Source organism: Artibeus jamaicensis, unplaced genomic scaffold (assembly GCF_021234435.1).
Source record: "Artibeus jamaicensis isolate MK-2021 breed Jamaican fruit bat unplaced genomic scaffold, CSHL_Jam_final scaffold_474, whole genome shotgun sequence".
Lineage (NCBI taxonomy): Eukaryota > Metazoa > Chordata > Mammalia > Chiroptera > Phyllostomidae > Artibeus > Artibeus jamaicensis.
Window position 1 is genome coordinate 27,898,702 of NW_026522046.1, and position 16,360 is coordinate 27,915,061.

Here is a 16,360-nt window from a genome sequence, read left to right on the forward strand (position 1 = left end):
ATTCCAGAACTACCAATAGGTACTGGGTAGAAAGCACTGGGGCCAGATGAAGAACAGCAACCGCACGGAGAGGGAGGCGAGCCTATTCCAGTGGCGCACAGCGGGCAAGAGACCCAAGATGTGGCCCAAAGATGTGGAAGGGGTTTAATACCTATGAACCTTCAAAACTGACAGGCCAGGCAGGGTTCCCTTCCAAGACAGGCTCACAGTGAGGAGACACTGCTGGGAGCAGACTCAAAATCAAGTAGGACGAGGACAAGGGAGAGGAAATAGAAGGGCCAGGCTAAAGTGAAGCGAGAAGAAGGATCGGAGAGCCAGGAATCCTCAGGTAACAAGCATCCATAACGTTAACAGAAGAGGGAGCTCTATAAAGTTTTAGAATTTATCTGAATCAAGATTTCTTCTAAAAATTCGGGAATATTAAAGTCACAAGAAGAGAAACATGCCCTGGCTGGTAAGGCTCAGTGGATTGAGTACCGGCCTGTGAACCAGAGTTGCTGGTTCAATTCCCAGTCAGAGCACATGCCTGGGTTGTGGGAAGCATAAGAGGCAACCACACACTGATGTTTCTCTCCCTTTCTCCCTCTCTTCCTCTCTCTAAAAACAAAATAAATAAAATCTTTTTTTAAAAAAAAGGACATTGAAAATTTTTTTTCAGCTTTTTGTGGAATGCCCCACAACCAGGATTTATTTGTTGCCTCATGATTACATTCCAGGTAAACTTTTTTTGACCACAGTTTTTGCATTGGTGATATCATGCCTCCTCCTGATGTAGTATAATAAGGAAAAATGCTGTTTTGTTTCACTATTGGTGATACTGACTTCCATCAATTGGTAAAAATGTCTGTGTGCCTAAAACACAGAAATCTGATTCAAGTCTTCCCCCTGCTCAAAACCCTACAGCTAATTTCCCGTTAAAGTTTAATGAAGTCCAAAATACTTTCCAAGCCCTGGGAGGCCTTGGCTGACTGGTTAGCCTAAATGCTGTTTAAAGTCTCCATGGTGCCAGAGTGGTTTGCTGTCCTCTCTGGCTGAAAAATCCCAACATTGGTGAATCAATTTCAAACACTGTCAACTGAAAGACATCTGTGAAATTACACTGTATCTTAAATTTTCCCTTATGGAAAATAAATTGCCATAGTCTCTCAGGAAATTTCCCTTAGAACAGAAAGATAACCCAAGGGTCCAGGGAAAGAAATATAGGTGAATGTGGCTGAAAATGAACTTACCTAGACTAGACACGGTGGAGCTTTATGTAACTAACCATTATGTCACTCCTCTATGTACTCGATGAACACTCGAATGAAATCCCTGGAAAGTATAGTGGCTTGTTCTCCCTGGTGGTACGACTGGACATATGTAACTCCCTAACATTTATTTCAGTCAGCAAAACATTTAAAAAACATTTGGATAAGGATTGAGTTCTCTTTATTACCTGAAACACTTCCACTGACATCCTCTGGAAAGATGGAGGAAGTGCTAGCCTCAAAACATGCAGAGTAAGTTGTCAGTGGCCTGGAAAAAAAAATCCCAAAAGTAACTGGGCACTTTCAAGAGATGTTGAATCATCAAAATACTTGATGGTATAAAGTAGGGGTATCAAACTCTTTTTCACCAGAGGCCACATCAGCTTCGTGGTTGCCTTCAAAGGGCTGAATGTAATTTTAGGACTATATAAATGTAACTACCCCTTAACTAGGGGCAAGGAGCTCAGCACTGCCACCAGATAGAAACAAGGTGCCAGGCCGGATAAAACAAGGCTGAGGGCCGGATTCAGCCTGTGGGCCTTGTGTTTGCCACCTGTGGTATAGAAGATGTATAGAAAAATAAGACCTAGACAACTCAAGCCAGAAGTAATTTAGAAGGTTTAGAAATATCAAAACTAATTTATTTGATACATATAGATATCCTTTATTTGTGAACAAGTGGCATGTGATCCTGAAAAGTCTGTCTAAATAAGTCTCTTACTATTACACACACACACACACACACACACACACACACACACACGTGTATAATTCTAGGTGCAATTATTAAATACAAGTGACAGTTATGCAGTTGTTCACTGTATGCAACAAATGCATAAAATGCCTTTAGAAAATAATATTGTGCCTGAAAAAAAATCTATTAAGTCACAAGACATCCCCCAATGCAATAATATACAATATGGATATACGCTGAGTTGTATAAGCAATGCTTACCAATCATCAACATGTTGTCTAAATCATGATCACTGGCTTTTGTCCCATTTGTTAATTTCAACAAACTTGTAGATATTAACATTGTAAACACAAAGATATTAACATTGTAAACACAAGATGTGGACAAAAATATTCATCCACATCTGAAGACATTTAATTGATTTTAGAGAGAGAGAAACATCAAGGGGTTGCCTCCCTATGTACCCCCCCACCAGGGATCAAACCGCAACCTAGGCATGTGAACTGACCTAGATAGAATCAAACCTGAAATCTTTTGGTGTATGGGATTTCCCACATTACAACCAACTGAGCCAACCAGCCAGGGCTGTAAAAAAAATTTTTACAACTCAATTCATCTAAGTTTGCTTTTCTCTATGTCCTCTAATCTGAAAATGCAACTTATAGGCCTCTACTGGAATTTTTTTCAATAAATTACTATTGTTTTCAGTGTTTAATAGGTTTGGGAAATATAAGTCCGTAGTGAAATATAGTGTTGTCTTAGCATTTTACTACTCTTGGTTTGTTGACTTCATACATTGAGAAAATTTCTTTCTCTAACTAGACTTCAACCTAGTAGGCATCCATCACTCCTACTTTGTTTCCCCATGTTATATGGGGCCGATGCACCATCCTCTCCGTATTGTTTTCTGACTTATCTGTTCTCCTTTACTGAACCAATTTGTACTCTGAACAGAATTTCATCTTCTTTTGAATAATCCTATCAAGATTCCAATGATGTATTTCACAGAATCAGAACAAGTACTTCAAAAATCTTTATGGAACCACAAAAGACTCCACAGAGCAACAGCGATCCTGAGAAAGAAGAACAGAGTTGGAGGAATCACATTACCTAATATCAAACTATATAGTAAGGCCATAGTAATCAAAACAGCATGCTACTGGCATTAAAAAACAAACACATACATAGATCAATAGAATAGCACAGAGAGCCCGGAAATAAACCTACACCTTTACAGTCAGTCAATTAATACTTGACAGAGGAAGCAAGTACATACAATGGACTAAAGGTAGCCTATTCAATAAATGGTGTTGGGAAAATTGGACAGATAGACACGTGCAGAAAAATGACACTAGACCACCTTCTTACACCACACACATGAATAAATTCAAAATGAAGACTTAAATGTTAGACCCAAGACCATAAAAATCCTAGAAGAAAACATAGGCAGCAAAAATCTCAGAGATTTCTGGTCACAATATTTTATCAGATGTATCTCCTCAGGCAAGGGAAACAAAATAAAAAAATAAACAAATGGAACTATATCAAACTCAAAAGTTTTGCACAGCAAAGGAAATCATCAACAAAACAAAAAGACAACCCACAGAATGGGAGAAAATATTTGCTGATATATCTGATAAAGGGTTAATATCCAAAATGTATAAAGAACTTACAAAACTCAACACCAAAAATACAAATAACCCAATTAAAAAATGGGCAAAGGACCTGAGTAGACACTTCTCAAAAGAGGATATACAGATGGCTAATAGATATATGGAAAGATGCTCAAAGTCATTAATCATCAGAGAAATGCAAATTAAAACAATGAGATATCATCTCAAACCTGTCAGAATGGCTGTCATCAATAAACCAACAAACAACAAATGCTGGCGAGGATGTGAAGCTTTTGTACCGTTGGTGGGAATACCAATGCCAACTGGCGAAGCCACTGTGGAAAGTAGTATGAAGATACCTCAAAAAATTAAAAATGGATCTAGCCCTGGCTGGTGTAGCTCAGTGGATTGAGCACGGGCCTGCGAACCAGACAATCGCGGTTCGATTCCCAGTCAGGGCACATGCCAGGGTTGCAGGCAGGTTCCCTGCAGGCCAGTTCCCAGCAGGGGACGCACGAAAGGCAACCATACATTGATGTTTCTCTCCCTCTCTCCTTCCCTTCCCCTCTAAAGATAAATAAATAAAATCTTTAAAAAAAAAAAAAATGGATCTTCCTTTGGACCCAGCAATCCCACTTCTGCGAATATATCTAAAGGAACTTAAAACACTAATGCAAAAGAACATAAGCACCCCTGTGTTCATTGCAGCAATATTTACAATTGCCAAGATATGGAAGCAGCCTACTACTCGGCCATAAAAAAGAAAATTTCACCCTTTTCAACGGTAATGATGGACCTGGAGACCATTATGCTATGTGAAATAAGCCAGTTAGAGAAAGACAAGTACCATATGATTTTACTCGTATGTGGAATAATGAAGAAACTGAACAAGAAACATGGGGATAGACTCATAGATGGAGAGCAGATGACCACTGGGGGGAGATTAGAAGGTGGACAATTGAGCAAGAAAGAATAAAGATTTATGGCCATGGACAACAGTGTGGTGATTGCTGGAGGTACAAGGGGACTAAATGGTAATGGTAAAAATACAACAAAGGTTAAATCAATAAATAAATAAATATAATACTGTGTTGGGAACCACCCTGCCTGGTTTCAGAAGCTGTAAACCGCCCCCCCCCCACCACGGCTAAAGCTGAATGAGACTGTGGAACCATAAGCCACTAGAGACAAAGCTTATCTCCCCAGCAGGAGCACCGCCTCTGCCCCCTTTACTTGCACCCTGCTTGGCCCTGAGCCTGACCAGTTAGCCAATGACAGGTAAGATTCCTCAAAGGAGGGACAACCTAAGACAGGCTGTGTCATGGAGGGCCCCAGGGAAGGACTTGGAGGGCTACAGCAAAAGGGGGTGATGGACCCTTGCCCCTTGTCTTTGACATAGCCTGAGTCCTCATTCCATCTGCAAGAAGTCTCCTAATCTCTTGGCTGCCTTAGTTTCCCTGCCTGACTTAAGCCTGAAAGAATGACAGAGTGCTGTGCAGTCCTATGCTGGGAAAGGGCGGGTGCCCGATCAGGCCTAAGAAAGAGTACATAAAATCCTGTGAACTTGCTTTGCCAAGAATGCTCTCGATTTTCTGATAAGGGTCAGAGCAGAATATGAGTTTGTTTCCCAAAATTTTGTAGCCTTTTAGCTAACTGACCCTGACTCAGAATAAGCCCTCATATTTCTGCATATGTTATCTACTGTTTGATCCTTACTGCTTGACAATGACTGATGAGCTTCACATGTATTTCTGTGCAAACTGAACCCAATAAAAGCCCACTGAGGAAAAGGCTCTTGGCCCTTCTCCTGAGAGATGGGCCACCTTTCTTCCCCAAGCAGGTCATGTCTTGGTAGATTTATTTTCATCTGTGGCAGATGAGGGGGCCCTGTAGGCGGAGCCCCCCCACAATACTGAGTTTATGAACAGACTCAATTTTGCCTCTCATATAATCACTATTCCTAAAATACTTTTAAGATGTAATTTTAGCTAAGAAGAGACCTATATATCTTTCTTTTTAAAACACGGAACACTTCACAAATTTGCATGTCATCCTTGCACAAAGGTCATGCTAACCTGCTCTGTATCATTCCAACTCTAACACATGTGCTGTCGATGCAAGCACTACATATTATTTTCTTTACAAATACTGTAAAGTTTAAGCACAGACTGTCACAATTTCACAGGTATTTAGTATGCAGTCAATATTTCAAGATGCTACTATTATACTTCACAAACCAAGTTGCCTCTCTACATGTGGCCTTTTCTATTATAGCAACTAAACTTTGCTGTGAAAAATCACGTACTAATAATGCCTATATTCCAGAAAAATAGAATTAGAATATCACCATTTTGTAATCCCTAATAAAATAATAAACCTCAGCTACAGTGGTCCACAGAAGGACCAGTGCTGGCCTGCAAACTGTTTGTTACCAGTCCATAATAAGAAAAACACACATAAATTTTATATAAGTGTTCATAAACTTGTATTATGAGTTGACAGTACTTTTATTTCTGTTGAATCTACAAAAATTTGGGCCTTCTACTTTTTGTGTCTTTCATTTTAAAATTTCACTTGCCTAAAAATTTATTTTATTTTTTAATAATAGAGTCATCAATAGACTGAAACTGGTTTTTTAATGGTTTTTACTACAGACCTGTGAGAAGCACTAAACTAGGCACTGACTATTAAAATCATTAGATGAAAGTGAAACTCGATAATGGATAGGTAAGTTGGCAATATCTCATTCAACTCATCAATCTTAATATACAAAAATAGAGACCAGGTATACGTAACTCTTACTGTGAGGCACTAAACATATCAAGGAAGACTAAACCATGTATCTATAACTGTTGAGTTGAATGATAAAAACATACTCTTTGCTTTACTTATACATATGTTTTTAATTTTCCATATGTAGCCAATTACATGAATGGCCCTTATTCCTCACTATTCCCTATAGCCTGCTGTTTATCATGTGACTTTATAGTTTGCCCTGTTATAGGCAGAATATATTTCTTCACTCCTCACAGTTCGCTCAACCATAACACTTGCTTTGGTCAATGTAATGAGGGCAGAAATGACCCTCCTGTGCTTCTGCAATCATCATGAACCCACTGGTCCCAAGGGAAAGGTAAGAGTAATGGAGTTCGGCAATGCTGAACTGACCCACAAACGCATGAGCAGGAAATTAGTTAGCACATGCCTTTCTAGTATCACAAATTAGTATCAGAAGTATTAGAAAATACTTTTGAGATTTATCCATTAGAAGTATTTCCTAATACTTCTAATACCTCTTAAGGTAAAATTTTTAAAAAATACTGCATACATGGCAGGCTCTGAATTAGTAACATGTTATGAGTCTGCTTTCCCTAGGCACAGATAACAGAAATATGTAAGAATGTAGGGCAGAACCATACAGAATGGCCCTAATCATGCTTAGTTCTCTGTGATCTTGTCTTGAAGACAGATATTACACTGATTCTTTAGCTTTGCAGATTACAATACAGATGCACGCTTACCCTTCTTTAAAGGGCTAACTAATGAAGGAAACACATCAGGGGCGAGAAACGAGAGGCACGAGTAATTAACTCTAGAGAGCTAGGCCTGATGAGCCCGAGATGATACTATACCTCACAGACAAATTCATAGACATTTTCTTTACCAAATCACTAAAAATAGCATTATATGAAAGTACTACACCAATATCAGGGTTGTATTTTTTAAAAACCCAAGCCTGTTAAGTCCAGAGTGCTTCCAATTCTATTTATTTTCATCACCTTTACTGTCAAGTTACTTTCGAATTTAAAATTTAGACTGCTACTGTCAAATAAAGAAGTATTACACACTTCTGGTACTCATTTTTATATTTATAAAGCCAACCAAAAATTAGTGTGTTTCCCCACAAACCACATACTATTTCCCTTAAAATATAGCTGAAGTGAGTGCTTTTAAAAATATTCTTAAGAATCATTATAAAATTATTATAAAAAATTATAATGAGCCCTGGCTAGTTTAGCTCAGTGGATTGAGCACGGGCCTGTGAACCAGAGGATCGCAGTTCGATTCCCAGTCAGGGCACATGCCTGGGTTGCAGGCCAGTTCCCAGCAAGGGGACTCATGAGAGGCAACCGCACACTGATATTTCCCTCCCTCTCTCCTTCCCTTCCCCTCTAAAGATAAATAAAATCTTTAAAAAATTATAATGAAAAAATTTAAAGTTTATGTACTATGCCAATGTTTATCTCTTGCAGGAGCTATCCTTTGACCTTGACCTAGCAATTGCACTCCTAGGTGCTTATCCAAGAGAAACCAACAATCCAAATGGCCATCAACAACATCTGAGCGGACAAATGAGTTCTAATATATCCATATGTAGAATACTGTGCAAAAATAAAAACGAACAAACTAATGATACAACAACATAGATAAATCTCAAAAACACTATGTTGAGAGGAAGAAGACAGAATCATTGCCTAATTCCATTTATATAAAGTTCAAAAACAGAGAAAACTTATGTATGGTGACAGAAATCAGAACAGTGGTAGTGGTTGAAGGAATGGAAGAAATGATTGCCAAGGAGCAAGAGGAAGCTTTAAGAGTAATGAAATGGTCTATATCTAGATTGGGGTGGTGGTTACATGGGTACACACATTTGTCAAAACTTAAACTGTAAACATAAAGGTCCGTATACTTCACCACACATACATTTTACCTCAATAAAAACAAGCAAAACAAAACACCTGTTGTGACCTTTTTCAAACTACCATTTCTCTCCACAAACCGAAAGACAACACCACAATAAGCAACTGTTACCTCAGCCTTCAGGGGCACTGGATGGCCAAGGTCTGCCATGGTATCGATAACAAGGCCAACACACTCACACAAATCTAAAAGCCATGAGGTTACAAAACCCCAAATCTATCAGGCTAAATCCCTGTAAGTGGATGCATTAATCATCCATATTAAAAGTTTATACTCTTATCCCCAAAAGTATTTAGACTAACTTAAGCTATATCCACCCAAGGTATACCGATAACCTTCAAAAGAATTATCTTCTCAGTCTAATACTGTAAGTATTATGCCTTATTTCACCCAATCAGATGTTGGGTGAAATATGCTGGAAGGAACATATCTCTGCAGTTCATTACAATAATGAAACGATGTGAAAATAGCCCACCAAAATGTAACTTAGGGTCTGCACACAAAAAAATGGTCATATAAAGCAAGTAGAAGACAAACTAAATGGTATCCCATACTATGAGGTTAGTATGGCCCCAACACCAAAATAACTATAAGCCATTATCTATTATGAAAAGAGATGCAAAACTCCACAAAATGGTTTGAAAAAATCCAGAAACATTATAAAAAGTAGATTATATACCATGATGAAGTGACATTTATCCCAGAGATGCAAGTTTGGTTTAATATCCAAAAATCAATCAACTTCCTAATATACCGAATCAATAAAGGACAAAAAAATCACATACATGATCCTCTGAATATACACAGAAAAGCATTTGTCAAAATCCAAAGTACTTTCATAACAAAAACATTAAATGAACTAGGAATACACAGGAACCCCCTCAACGTGATAAAGGGCACCTATAAAAAACCCACAGCTAACACCCTACTTCATGGTGTAGGACTAAATGCTTTCCCCTAAGATCAAAAAGAAGGATTCCTGTCCTTGTCAATTCTATTAAAAATTGTAGTAGCAATGGTTGGTGTGGTTCAGTGGATTGAGCACCGGCCTGTGAATCCAAGGTTGCCAGTTTGATGTGTCAGTCAGGGCGCCAGCCTGGGCTGTGGGCCAGGTCCCCAGTTAGGGGCGTGCGAGAAGCAACTGATAGGTGTTTCTTTTCACACATGGATGTTTTTCTCCCTCTCTTTCTCCCTCCATTCCCCTCTCCCTAAAAAATAAATAAAATCTTTTAAAAAATTATAGTACAGCCCTGGATGGTGTGGCTCAGTGGATTGAGTACCAGACTGGGAAACAGAGGGTCACTGGTTCAATTCCCAGACAGGGCACGAGCCTGGGTTGCAGGCCTGGTCCCCAGCAGGGGGCTCACAAGAGGCAGCCACACATTTGATGTTTCTCTCCTTCTCTTTCTTCCTCCCTTCCCCTTTGTCTAAAAACACATATTAAAATCTTAAAAAAAAAAACTATTCTAATGTATACACATTAAGCTTGAATTTTAGCCAAATTTTAAATACATGTCAACAGAGAAACCGAGATCCAAAATCGGGACGTTATGTGCTCTATAGCTGGAGCGGCCATATGGCTCGGTTTTCCCAGGACTGTCCTAATTTACGCCTGCTATTCCCACATCCTACCCACACTAACATTTGTCTCATTTTTTAATTTTTAACATAATATTATAACTGCACTAAAGTAAGGTATGTTGGATTTCTTATACTGCACTTTCACTTTATACTCACCTCCTGCCATGCCTTTGTCTCGTACTGTGTGGAGTCCAGGTGCAGTGAACAGAGAGCTCACTTTAATCCTGGTTCAATCTGACAACGAACCACTGATAATCTAGCCCTCATTCCCCATAAAATGAAGTACACCTGCACGCAGGCAACTGGGAGTAGCTACTTCTATGCAGTCTTGGTTGCTGATAGGAGAAATGTTCGAAGCTGCTATGCCCGCCTGTCACTTGGTGTACCTGCCGTTTGAGTTACAGTCATTCCTCAGATCGCAAGGCCACCATCAGCTGGGCCAGTGAGACACGCGAGTAATGTGTTTGTAAAATCCATGCAGGAAAGAGACACTATGTGTTCCTGCATGTGATGTACAAAGAGTATAACCTGAACACTCGTGCTACAGTGGTGCTGCCATTTACTTATTTACTGTATTGTGTAAATCCACAATTATTTGTTGGGTAACATCATTTTACAGCAATTAAAAATTTAGGTTATTTTAGCATCTGCTTTTACGATCAACTACCCCAGTTTAGACAAAGAATATATGGTCACACTACCAAAACAAAATACCTTACTTTCTATCACATTATAATGAACTCTATTAGGGAATGTGTAGATATAATTGCATAACGCATCCCTTGGGTTCTCAAGACCACGAGCCCACCCCGGCTGGTGTGGCTCAGTACATTAAGCGCAGGCTTCGAACCAAAGATCACTGGTTCCATTCCTGGTGAGGGCACATGCCTGAGTTGCAGGCCAGGTCCCAGTGGGGGCCAAGTGACAGGCAACCACACATGGATGTCTCTCTCCCTCTCTTTCTCCCTCTCCCTTCCCCTCTCTCTAAAAATAAATAAATCTTTAAAAAAAACCCATGAACCCAAAGCTGTGACGACGCACTGACAAGCAAAGCCACTAATATCACATTAGTACTAAATATTTTTAAATTTATTTTTAGAGAAAAAGGGCAGGAGGAAGAAAAACACTGATGTGTGAGAGAAACATTGGCTGCTTCTCGCACACCACCAACCGGTGATCTGGCCCACAACCCAGGCATGTGCCCTGACTGGGAAATCAAACTTGTGACATTTTGGTTCACAAGCTGGCACTCAATCCACTGAGCCACACCAGCCAGGCATAACTGCTATGATTCTTGAGCAAATACAGAAAAAATCTCTATTCCACAATAAGCATGGAAAAAAAGAGTATTCTATATAATCCAGAACAATATATGCTATATAAAGTTTCAAAATTCTATAGAAAGGTTCAAAATTCTATAAAACAATCACCCTTTTTACTGTTGTTGGTTCACAAAGTACTTCAGAATTATGTATTAACCCTGCAGATTTCATTGATTTTGAGCATCTAAACAAAGTTTAGGTTAGTAGGAATCATGAAAAAAGTTTAAGTACTAAAATGGAGGAAATTTTTACCACTGCAGACAGCAAACACTATATCAAACTGTATCCTTTGGAATATTACTCATTAAATTGCCCTAAAAACATTACCAAACACACTTGAACAAGTATGAGACGAGTCTATTTTTTTCAAATCCTAGAAAGACAACTATTTTCCTTAAGTGACAAGCTGGCCCATACTAAAGGCAAGGCCATCCGAAGTTCCTGCAAAAATTTCAAAACCTTCCAAGTCCAAGAACAGAAAATAAAAGTCATTGCTTTTGTCTGTAACATCTCTTCCATTTCTAGATGAATATCTTGATGGAACAAAATCTGAAGCAAAAAAAAAAATCTTTGACCTTTGAAAAAATGTACTATAGGATTATCAAAAAAGGACAGTTAATTCTCAATGCATCCCAGATAAAAAACCTCAGGTCATCTTTCCATTAAATTACAAAACTTATACTTTAGCCCTAGCTGGTGTGGCTCAGTGGACTGAGTGTCGACCTACGAACTGAAAGGTCACTGGTTCGATTCCCAGTCAGGGCACATGGCTGGGTTGCAGCTGGGGCCTCAGCTGGGTACAGGCAGGAGGCGACCCATCAGTGTCTCTCACACACTGATGTTTCTCTCCTCTTTCTCCCTCCTTTCCCGTTTCTAAATAAATAAAAACTTAAATAAGTAGTAAAATTCTTTTAAAAATCCTTATACTTTAAAATGCAAAATTTAAATTTACAACATCAGTAAGCATTTATCCAACCACCTTAATCCAAGTATGATACGCCCTTAGTTAATATTTTAGTGAAGATGGTAGGACAAGTCTCACTTCTACTCCAACCGAGTAAGAGTCTGGGGCTTGGTAGGGTCGTAAGGTGGAAAACTTGACAAGCAGCCCCAAGAACACAACTCTGATAATCCTGCCTTAATAAAAGTGAAAAAAGTTATGACGTCTAATACTTGACACTTACACGTATTTTCATAGACACCACTGAACAGCTGTGAAAATTTTTAAGAGAATCACTGACTGCCTATGCTTTTGTTTATATTGAGTAAGATACTAACTAAATAACATTTGTTAAGGAAACAAAAATACCTGCTTTGGATGGTTAACCAAAGTAGCCCTGAAGTAAAAGAAAAGCTGGTTTCCAACCCCAGCTATGTTTTTTCAGTGTAATGCGCTGGAGCACATAAAGTGCTTTCCAGCTCTGAAATGACACTTTGTGGCTAAAACTAATCGAAACAGCCCAAACGCTTTTATAGAGTTTAGGTCTCTCCCAACTTTCTATCAGGTTAAAAAAAAAGTCATTCTACAAAGTCCTGATAAAAATTGAAATATGCCAGAATAAAAATCAAAATCAGCTCTTTCCTCACTTTAATTTATGAACTAAGATTACACACACACTACTGTCAGAGGCACAACTGATGTACAAACTAAGCTTGGGTCCAGTATTTGTGTGTGTTGCACCACAGAGGGAAAGGTGGTTCAGGGGTAAGCTATGGAAAATAGATGCCTACTCAGATTTCCAGGTGGATCTCAAATATATCTTATTTCACCAACTTAATTATTCATATTTCCCATATTTAAAGATGTTCTCACTTGAAATGTTCCCTGTGATCAATGCACATCATGGTTTAATTGTAAGGTTTTTTTCCCCCTTAGGAATACATGAAATAATCACAGATTTGATGAAATAGGTATTTCCCTGGATTGCTCCTCTTGAAAATGCTTCTAATTCTGTCTATATCTTAATGTTAGTGTAGCAAAACAAACAAACAAACCACTCTTGATTATGCTATAAAACATAAAGGACCTTTGAATAAAAATAAGTTAATCAACAATTCACCTGAGAAATATAGCAAACTGCTCAATATACTCTTTAAAATTCAAGTTGGACAAAACAAACAAAAAATACCAGCAAGGAAAAAAATAGTGTATGTTCTCTACTCCTGAGACTGATAAAGTAATTTGGAAACAGAAACTTGAACTTTCTTCTGTTAATTTTGTGAAAATACTTTTTTCAAATGACCATAAACTTTGCAAAATTAGGATGGAGTCCTCCTAATATAGTCATTTCCTCTATCAGGACAAAGCTGAATCTTTCCAATGAGCATTAGACTCAAAGTAAAAGAAGAAAAAAAGCTGTTAACTAGTGAACAGGAAAGAGCTGTACACTGAGGTTTACATTCTGAGGTTAGAAGCTAAACAGTCTGAGTGTCTTCATTCACCTATTAATTCAGAGAAAGAGCTCCAACAAGTCCGGGCATCGGTTTCCTCGGTTTAAGAGTATGTATCAGCTAGCCACCTTACAATCTTTACACATTTTGTTCAACCAACACTGTCTGAATGTTTACTAAATACCAGGCAAGCATTAATGGAGTGGACCCACTAAAATGTGACCCTTAAGAACCACTTCTGTAAGGGAATACTGCCTATATGAGACATTCCTGCATGACTTACAAACCCAATTGGCACCTGACGTTTAAAATCCACACACCTGAATGAAATTCAATAAAGCAGTTTCTTAACGCCAGGCCCTAAATAGCGTACAGGTGGTACACCTTACTCAAGTAAATCTTAATTTAAAACTACGCCGTTTCCCGCTGACGAAACTTAGTGAGGGTCTGAAAGAATTCCAGACCGACTTAAATTGTGAGACAGAAATGAAAGCGAAGGCGCTCAATTCAGAAGCGAGACGAAAGGGGTCTAAGGGAAAAGTGAGATGGAGGTGGCGAGAAGCGCTGCAGGGCCCAAACAGGCTATCCCCAATCCGAACATCAACTAAGCAACTTTTCCAGCACCCCGGGACAGCAGACTCCCCCAGTGCTCCGGCGTGGTGGCGGAGGCTGGCGTCCCAGGGACCGCTCCCCACGCTCCCCACGCCGGGAGCCGGTCCCACAGCAAAGAAACGAATAAAATCCCCACTGAGCTGGTGGGGGCGGGGTTGCAAACGCTCCTTTCCTCGGAGGATGGGGGAGGGGAAGGGAGTGAGCGACCCTCGGGCCACCGGTCCAGATCTGGCCCGGGAGGAGGGGGGGTGGGTGCTGCAATCAGGGGGCCTCGCTGCCAAGGCCCCCAAGGCTGGCGTGCGGGAACGAGGAGGGCCACCCAGGACAGGCGGGAAACGGGGTGGCGGGAAGACGAGAGAATGGCCCAGCTCGATCGCCGCACGCGAGGCCAGGACCCTGCCTTGCCTTCGGCGGGCCCCGGGATCTCACAAAAGGCCCCCAGCCTCCTGAAGGGACGGGCTGAGGGTTGAGGAACCCCACACACAACCTCCCACACACACCCCCGCTCGCCTCACTACCCCCACACTCGGGCCGCGCTCCGCGGGCTCGGCGCCCCACAGCGGCGCGGGGGAGCCAGGGCCGGCAGCGTGGCCGTAGGGAGCTGACGCCCTCCCCGACGCCCGGCGCTCAGAGGGCGCAGGAACCCCGACACGCAGAGAAAATCAACAAAGCACCTGCCGCTCTTGAGAATACATGCCACAGGCCCCTGACCCGTGGCTCCCCGACGCGCCGCTGCCCCGGCAGCAGGGCTGCGCTGACGGTTTTGGGGGAGGGGGCGGGGAAGGTGCCCGCGCGGTGGCTCGCTGGCCCCTGAGCCAAGCCTCCGTCGGGAAGCGTTGAGGGAGGGGACCCCCATGCCAGAGACTGACCTTGGAGTCTCCGTTGCACAGAGCCATCGGGGCCGGTGCCGCGGCAGCTAGAGTATGAGACGGGGCGGGATAGGGCCGACCGAGTCGATGCCACGAGCTGCGAATGAGAAAAGGGCCTGGTTGAAGAGCGGAAGGGCGCGGAGAGAAGCTGGCTGCCTGCGAGGCACCCAATGCTGTAGCAGCAGCGAAGCACGGGCCCCAGCGCCGCGGGAGAGGAGACCAGCAGCGCACACGATACCCCCCACCTCCTGCTTCCGCCCGGGCCGGCCACTGGGAGGAGCCAGAGCCCGTTTGGCCCCGCAGGCGAGTCGCGGGAAGCCCCCGACTTGCCGCTGCGGCTAAATAGGCAGGGCTTTCAGCGCTGGGCCCCTCCTCCAGGCCCGCCCCGCCGCAGGGACTGGCTCTCTGGAGAAGAAACCCGCCCAGTCTCGCCTGCCCGCCTACAGGAGGAGTGGCCTGCCCCGCAGTGCCTCGCTCCTGGGCCAGATCCCGACCCGCCTCCGTCTGGCCCGACCCCGGGGAGAGGAGCTGGAGGCGCCGGATGGCTCCGCCCCTCCCACGCCCGCTCGGGACTGACGACCCAAGGAGGAGGGATCAGAGGTGCCCCGCCCCATCCCCCCCCCGCGGTTCGAGCCAGCCCGGGAGGAAAACCGAAGCCACTCCAGCTTCAGGTTCTCCTGCTTACCTAGCACTGGCGCCGCCGAGTTGGAGAGCTTAAAGAGCTGGGCCTGTGGGGTAACTCATATCCAGTGCGCGGCCTCATGTCAGGTTTGGGGACGTGGAGGAGGCCGAGACTGCTTTGAAGAGTTTGGTGTTTACGTCTCAAGGGATGTCAAAGTGAGATATGACCACTTAGGTCCCTTGAAAGTTCCACAATGGGTACAAAATTTTTAAAAGGGAGACATTTGGGAGCGGCAGTCAGGTGGGAAGCTGGGCCATGGGACTAGTGATGAAGCTCAGTTTGCACAGCAATATTTTTATTTAGATTGCTTGAAGAGAATGGCTTGCAGACCCTTCAGCTACTCTTTGGCTCCCGTCAAGACGAGCTATTGCTTTGAATTTGGTCACCTGAGGGTCTAAATTGGGGTTGGGGAATAAATAAAAACTCATGAAATGGCTTCCAGTTAGCAAAGCTTTTGAACAAATATTCAATTATAAAAAGTCAAATTTGCTGATCTCATGCTGTGTCAGCATCTAGTCCAGGTATTAAGGACTGAAAGTGAGACAACTCTGACCTCCCAAACCTCATTTTATTCTAACCAATCCCATGAAATTAGTAAGGTAGAATTGATGTTCGTGTCAACTTTTTAACTAATGAGGAAATTGA

General features: G+C 42.0%; 1 protein-coding gene and 1 non-coding gene across 3 annotated transcripts in view; both read right to left on the reverse strand.

Moving 5' to 3' along the window:
• GMPS (guanine monophosphate synthase) overlaps positions 1 to 15,386 on the reverse strand; it is a 50,943-nt gene extending 35,557 nt beyond the window's left edge. Inside the window, exons 1-2 of one of the 2 annotated variants that reach the window (XM_053657873.1) lie at positions 15,034 to 15,360; positions 1,436 to 1,515 (exon numbers count right to left, since the gene is read on the reverse strand). In XM_053657873.1, the coding sequence (XP_053513848.1) occupies positions 1,436 to 1,456 (21 nt within the window). In that variant the 5' untranslated portion in view covers positions 1,457 to 1,515; positions 15,034 to 15,360. Of the gene's footprint in view, positions 1 to 1,435; positions 1,516 to 15,033 lie in introns of both variants that reach the window. The other variant, XM_037134437.2, reaches the window with a different exon arrangement.
• Positions 5,572 to 5,678, reverse strand: LOC119041250 (U6 spliceosomal RNA). Its single transcript, XR_005081004.2, has one exon. It is a non-coding gene; the product is annotated as a U6 spliceosomal RNA (small nuclear RNA).
• Positions 15,387 to 16,360: the final 974 nt, after the last annotated feature.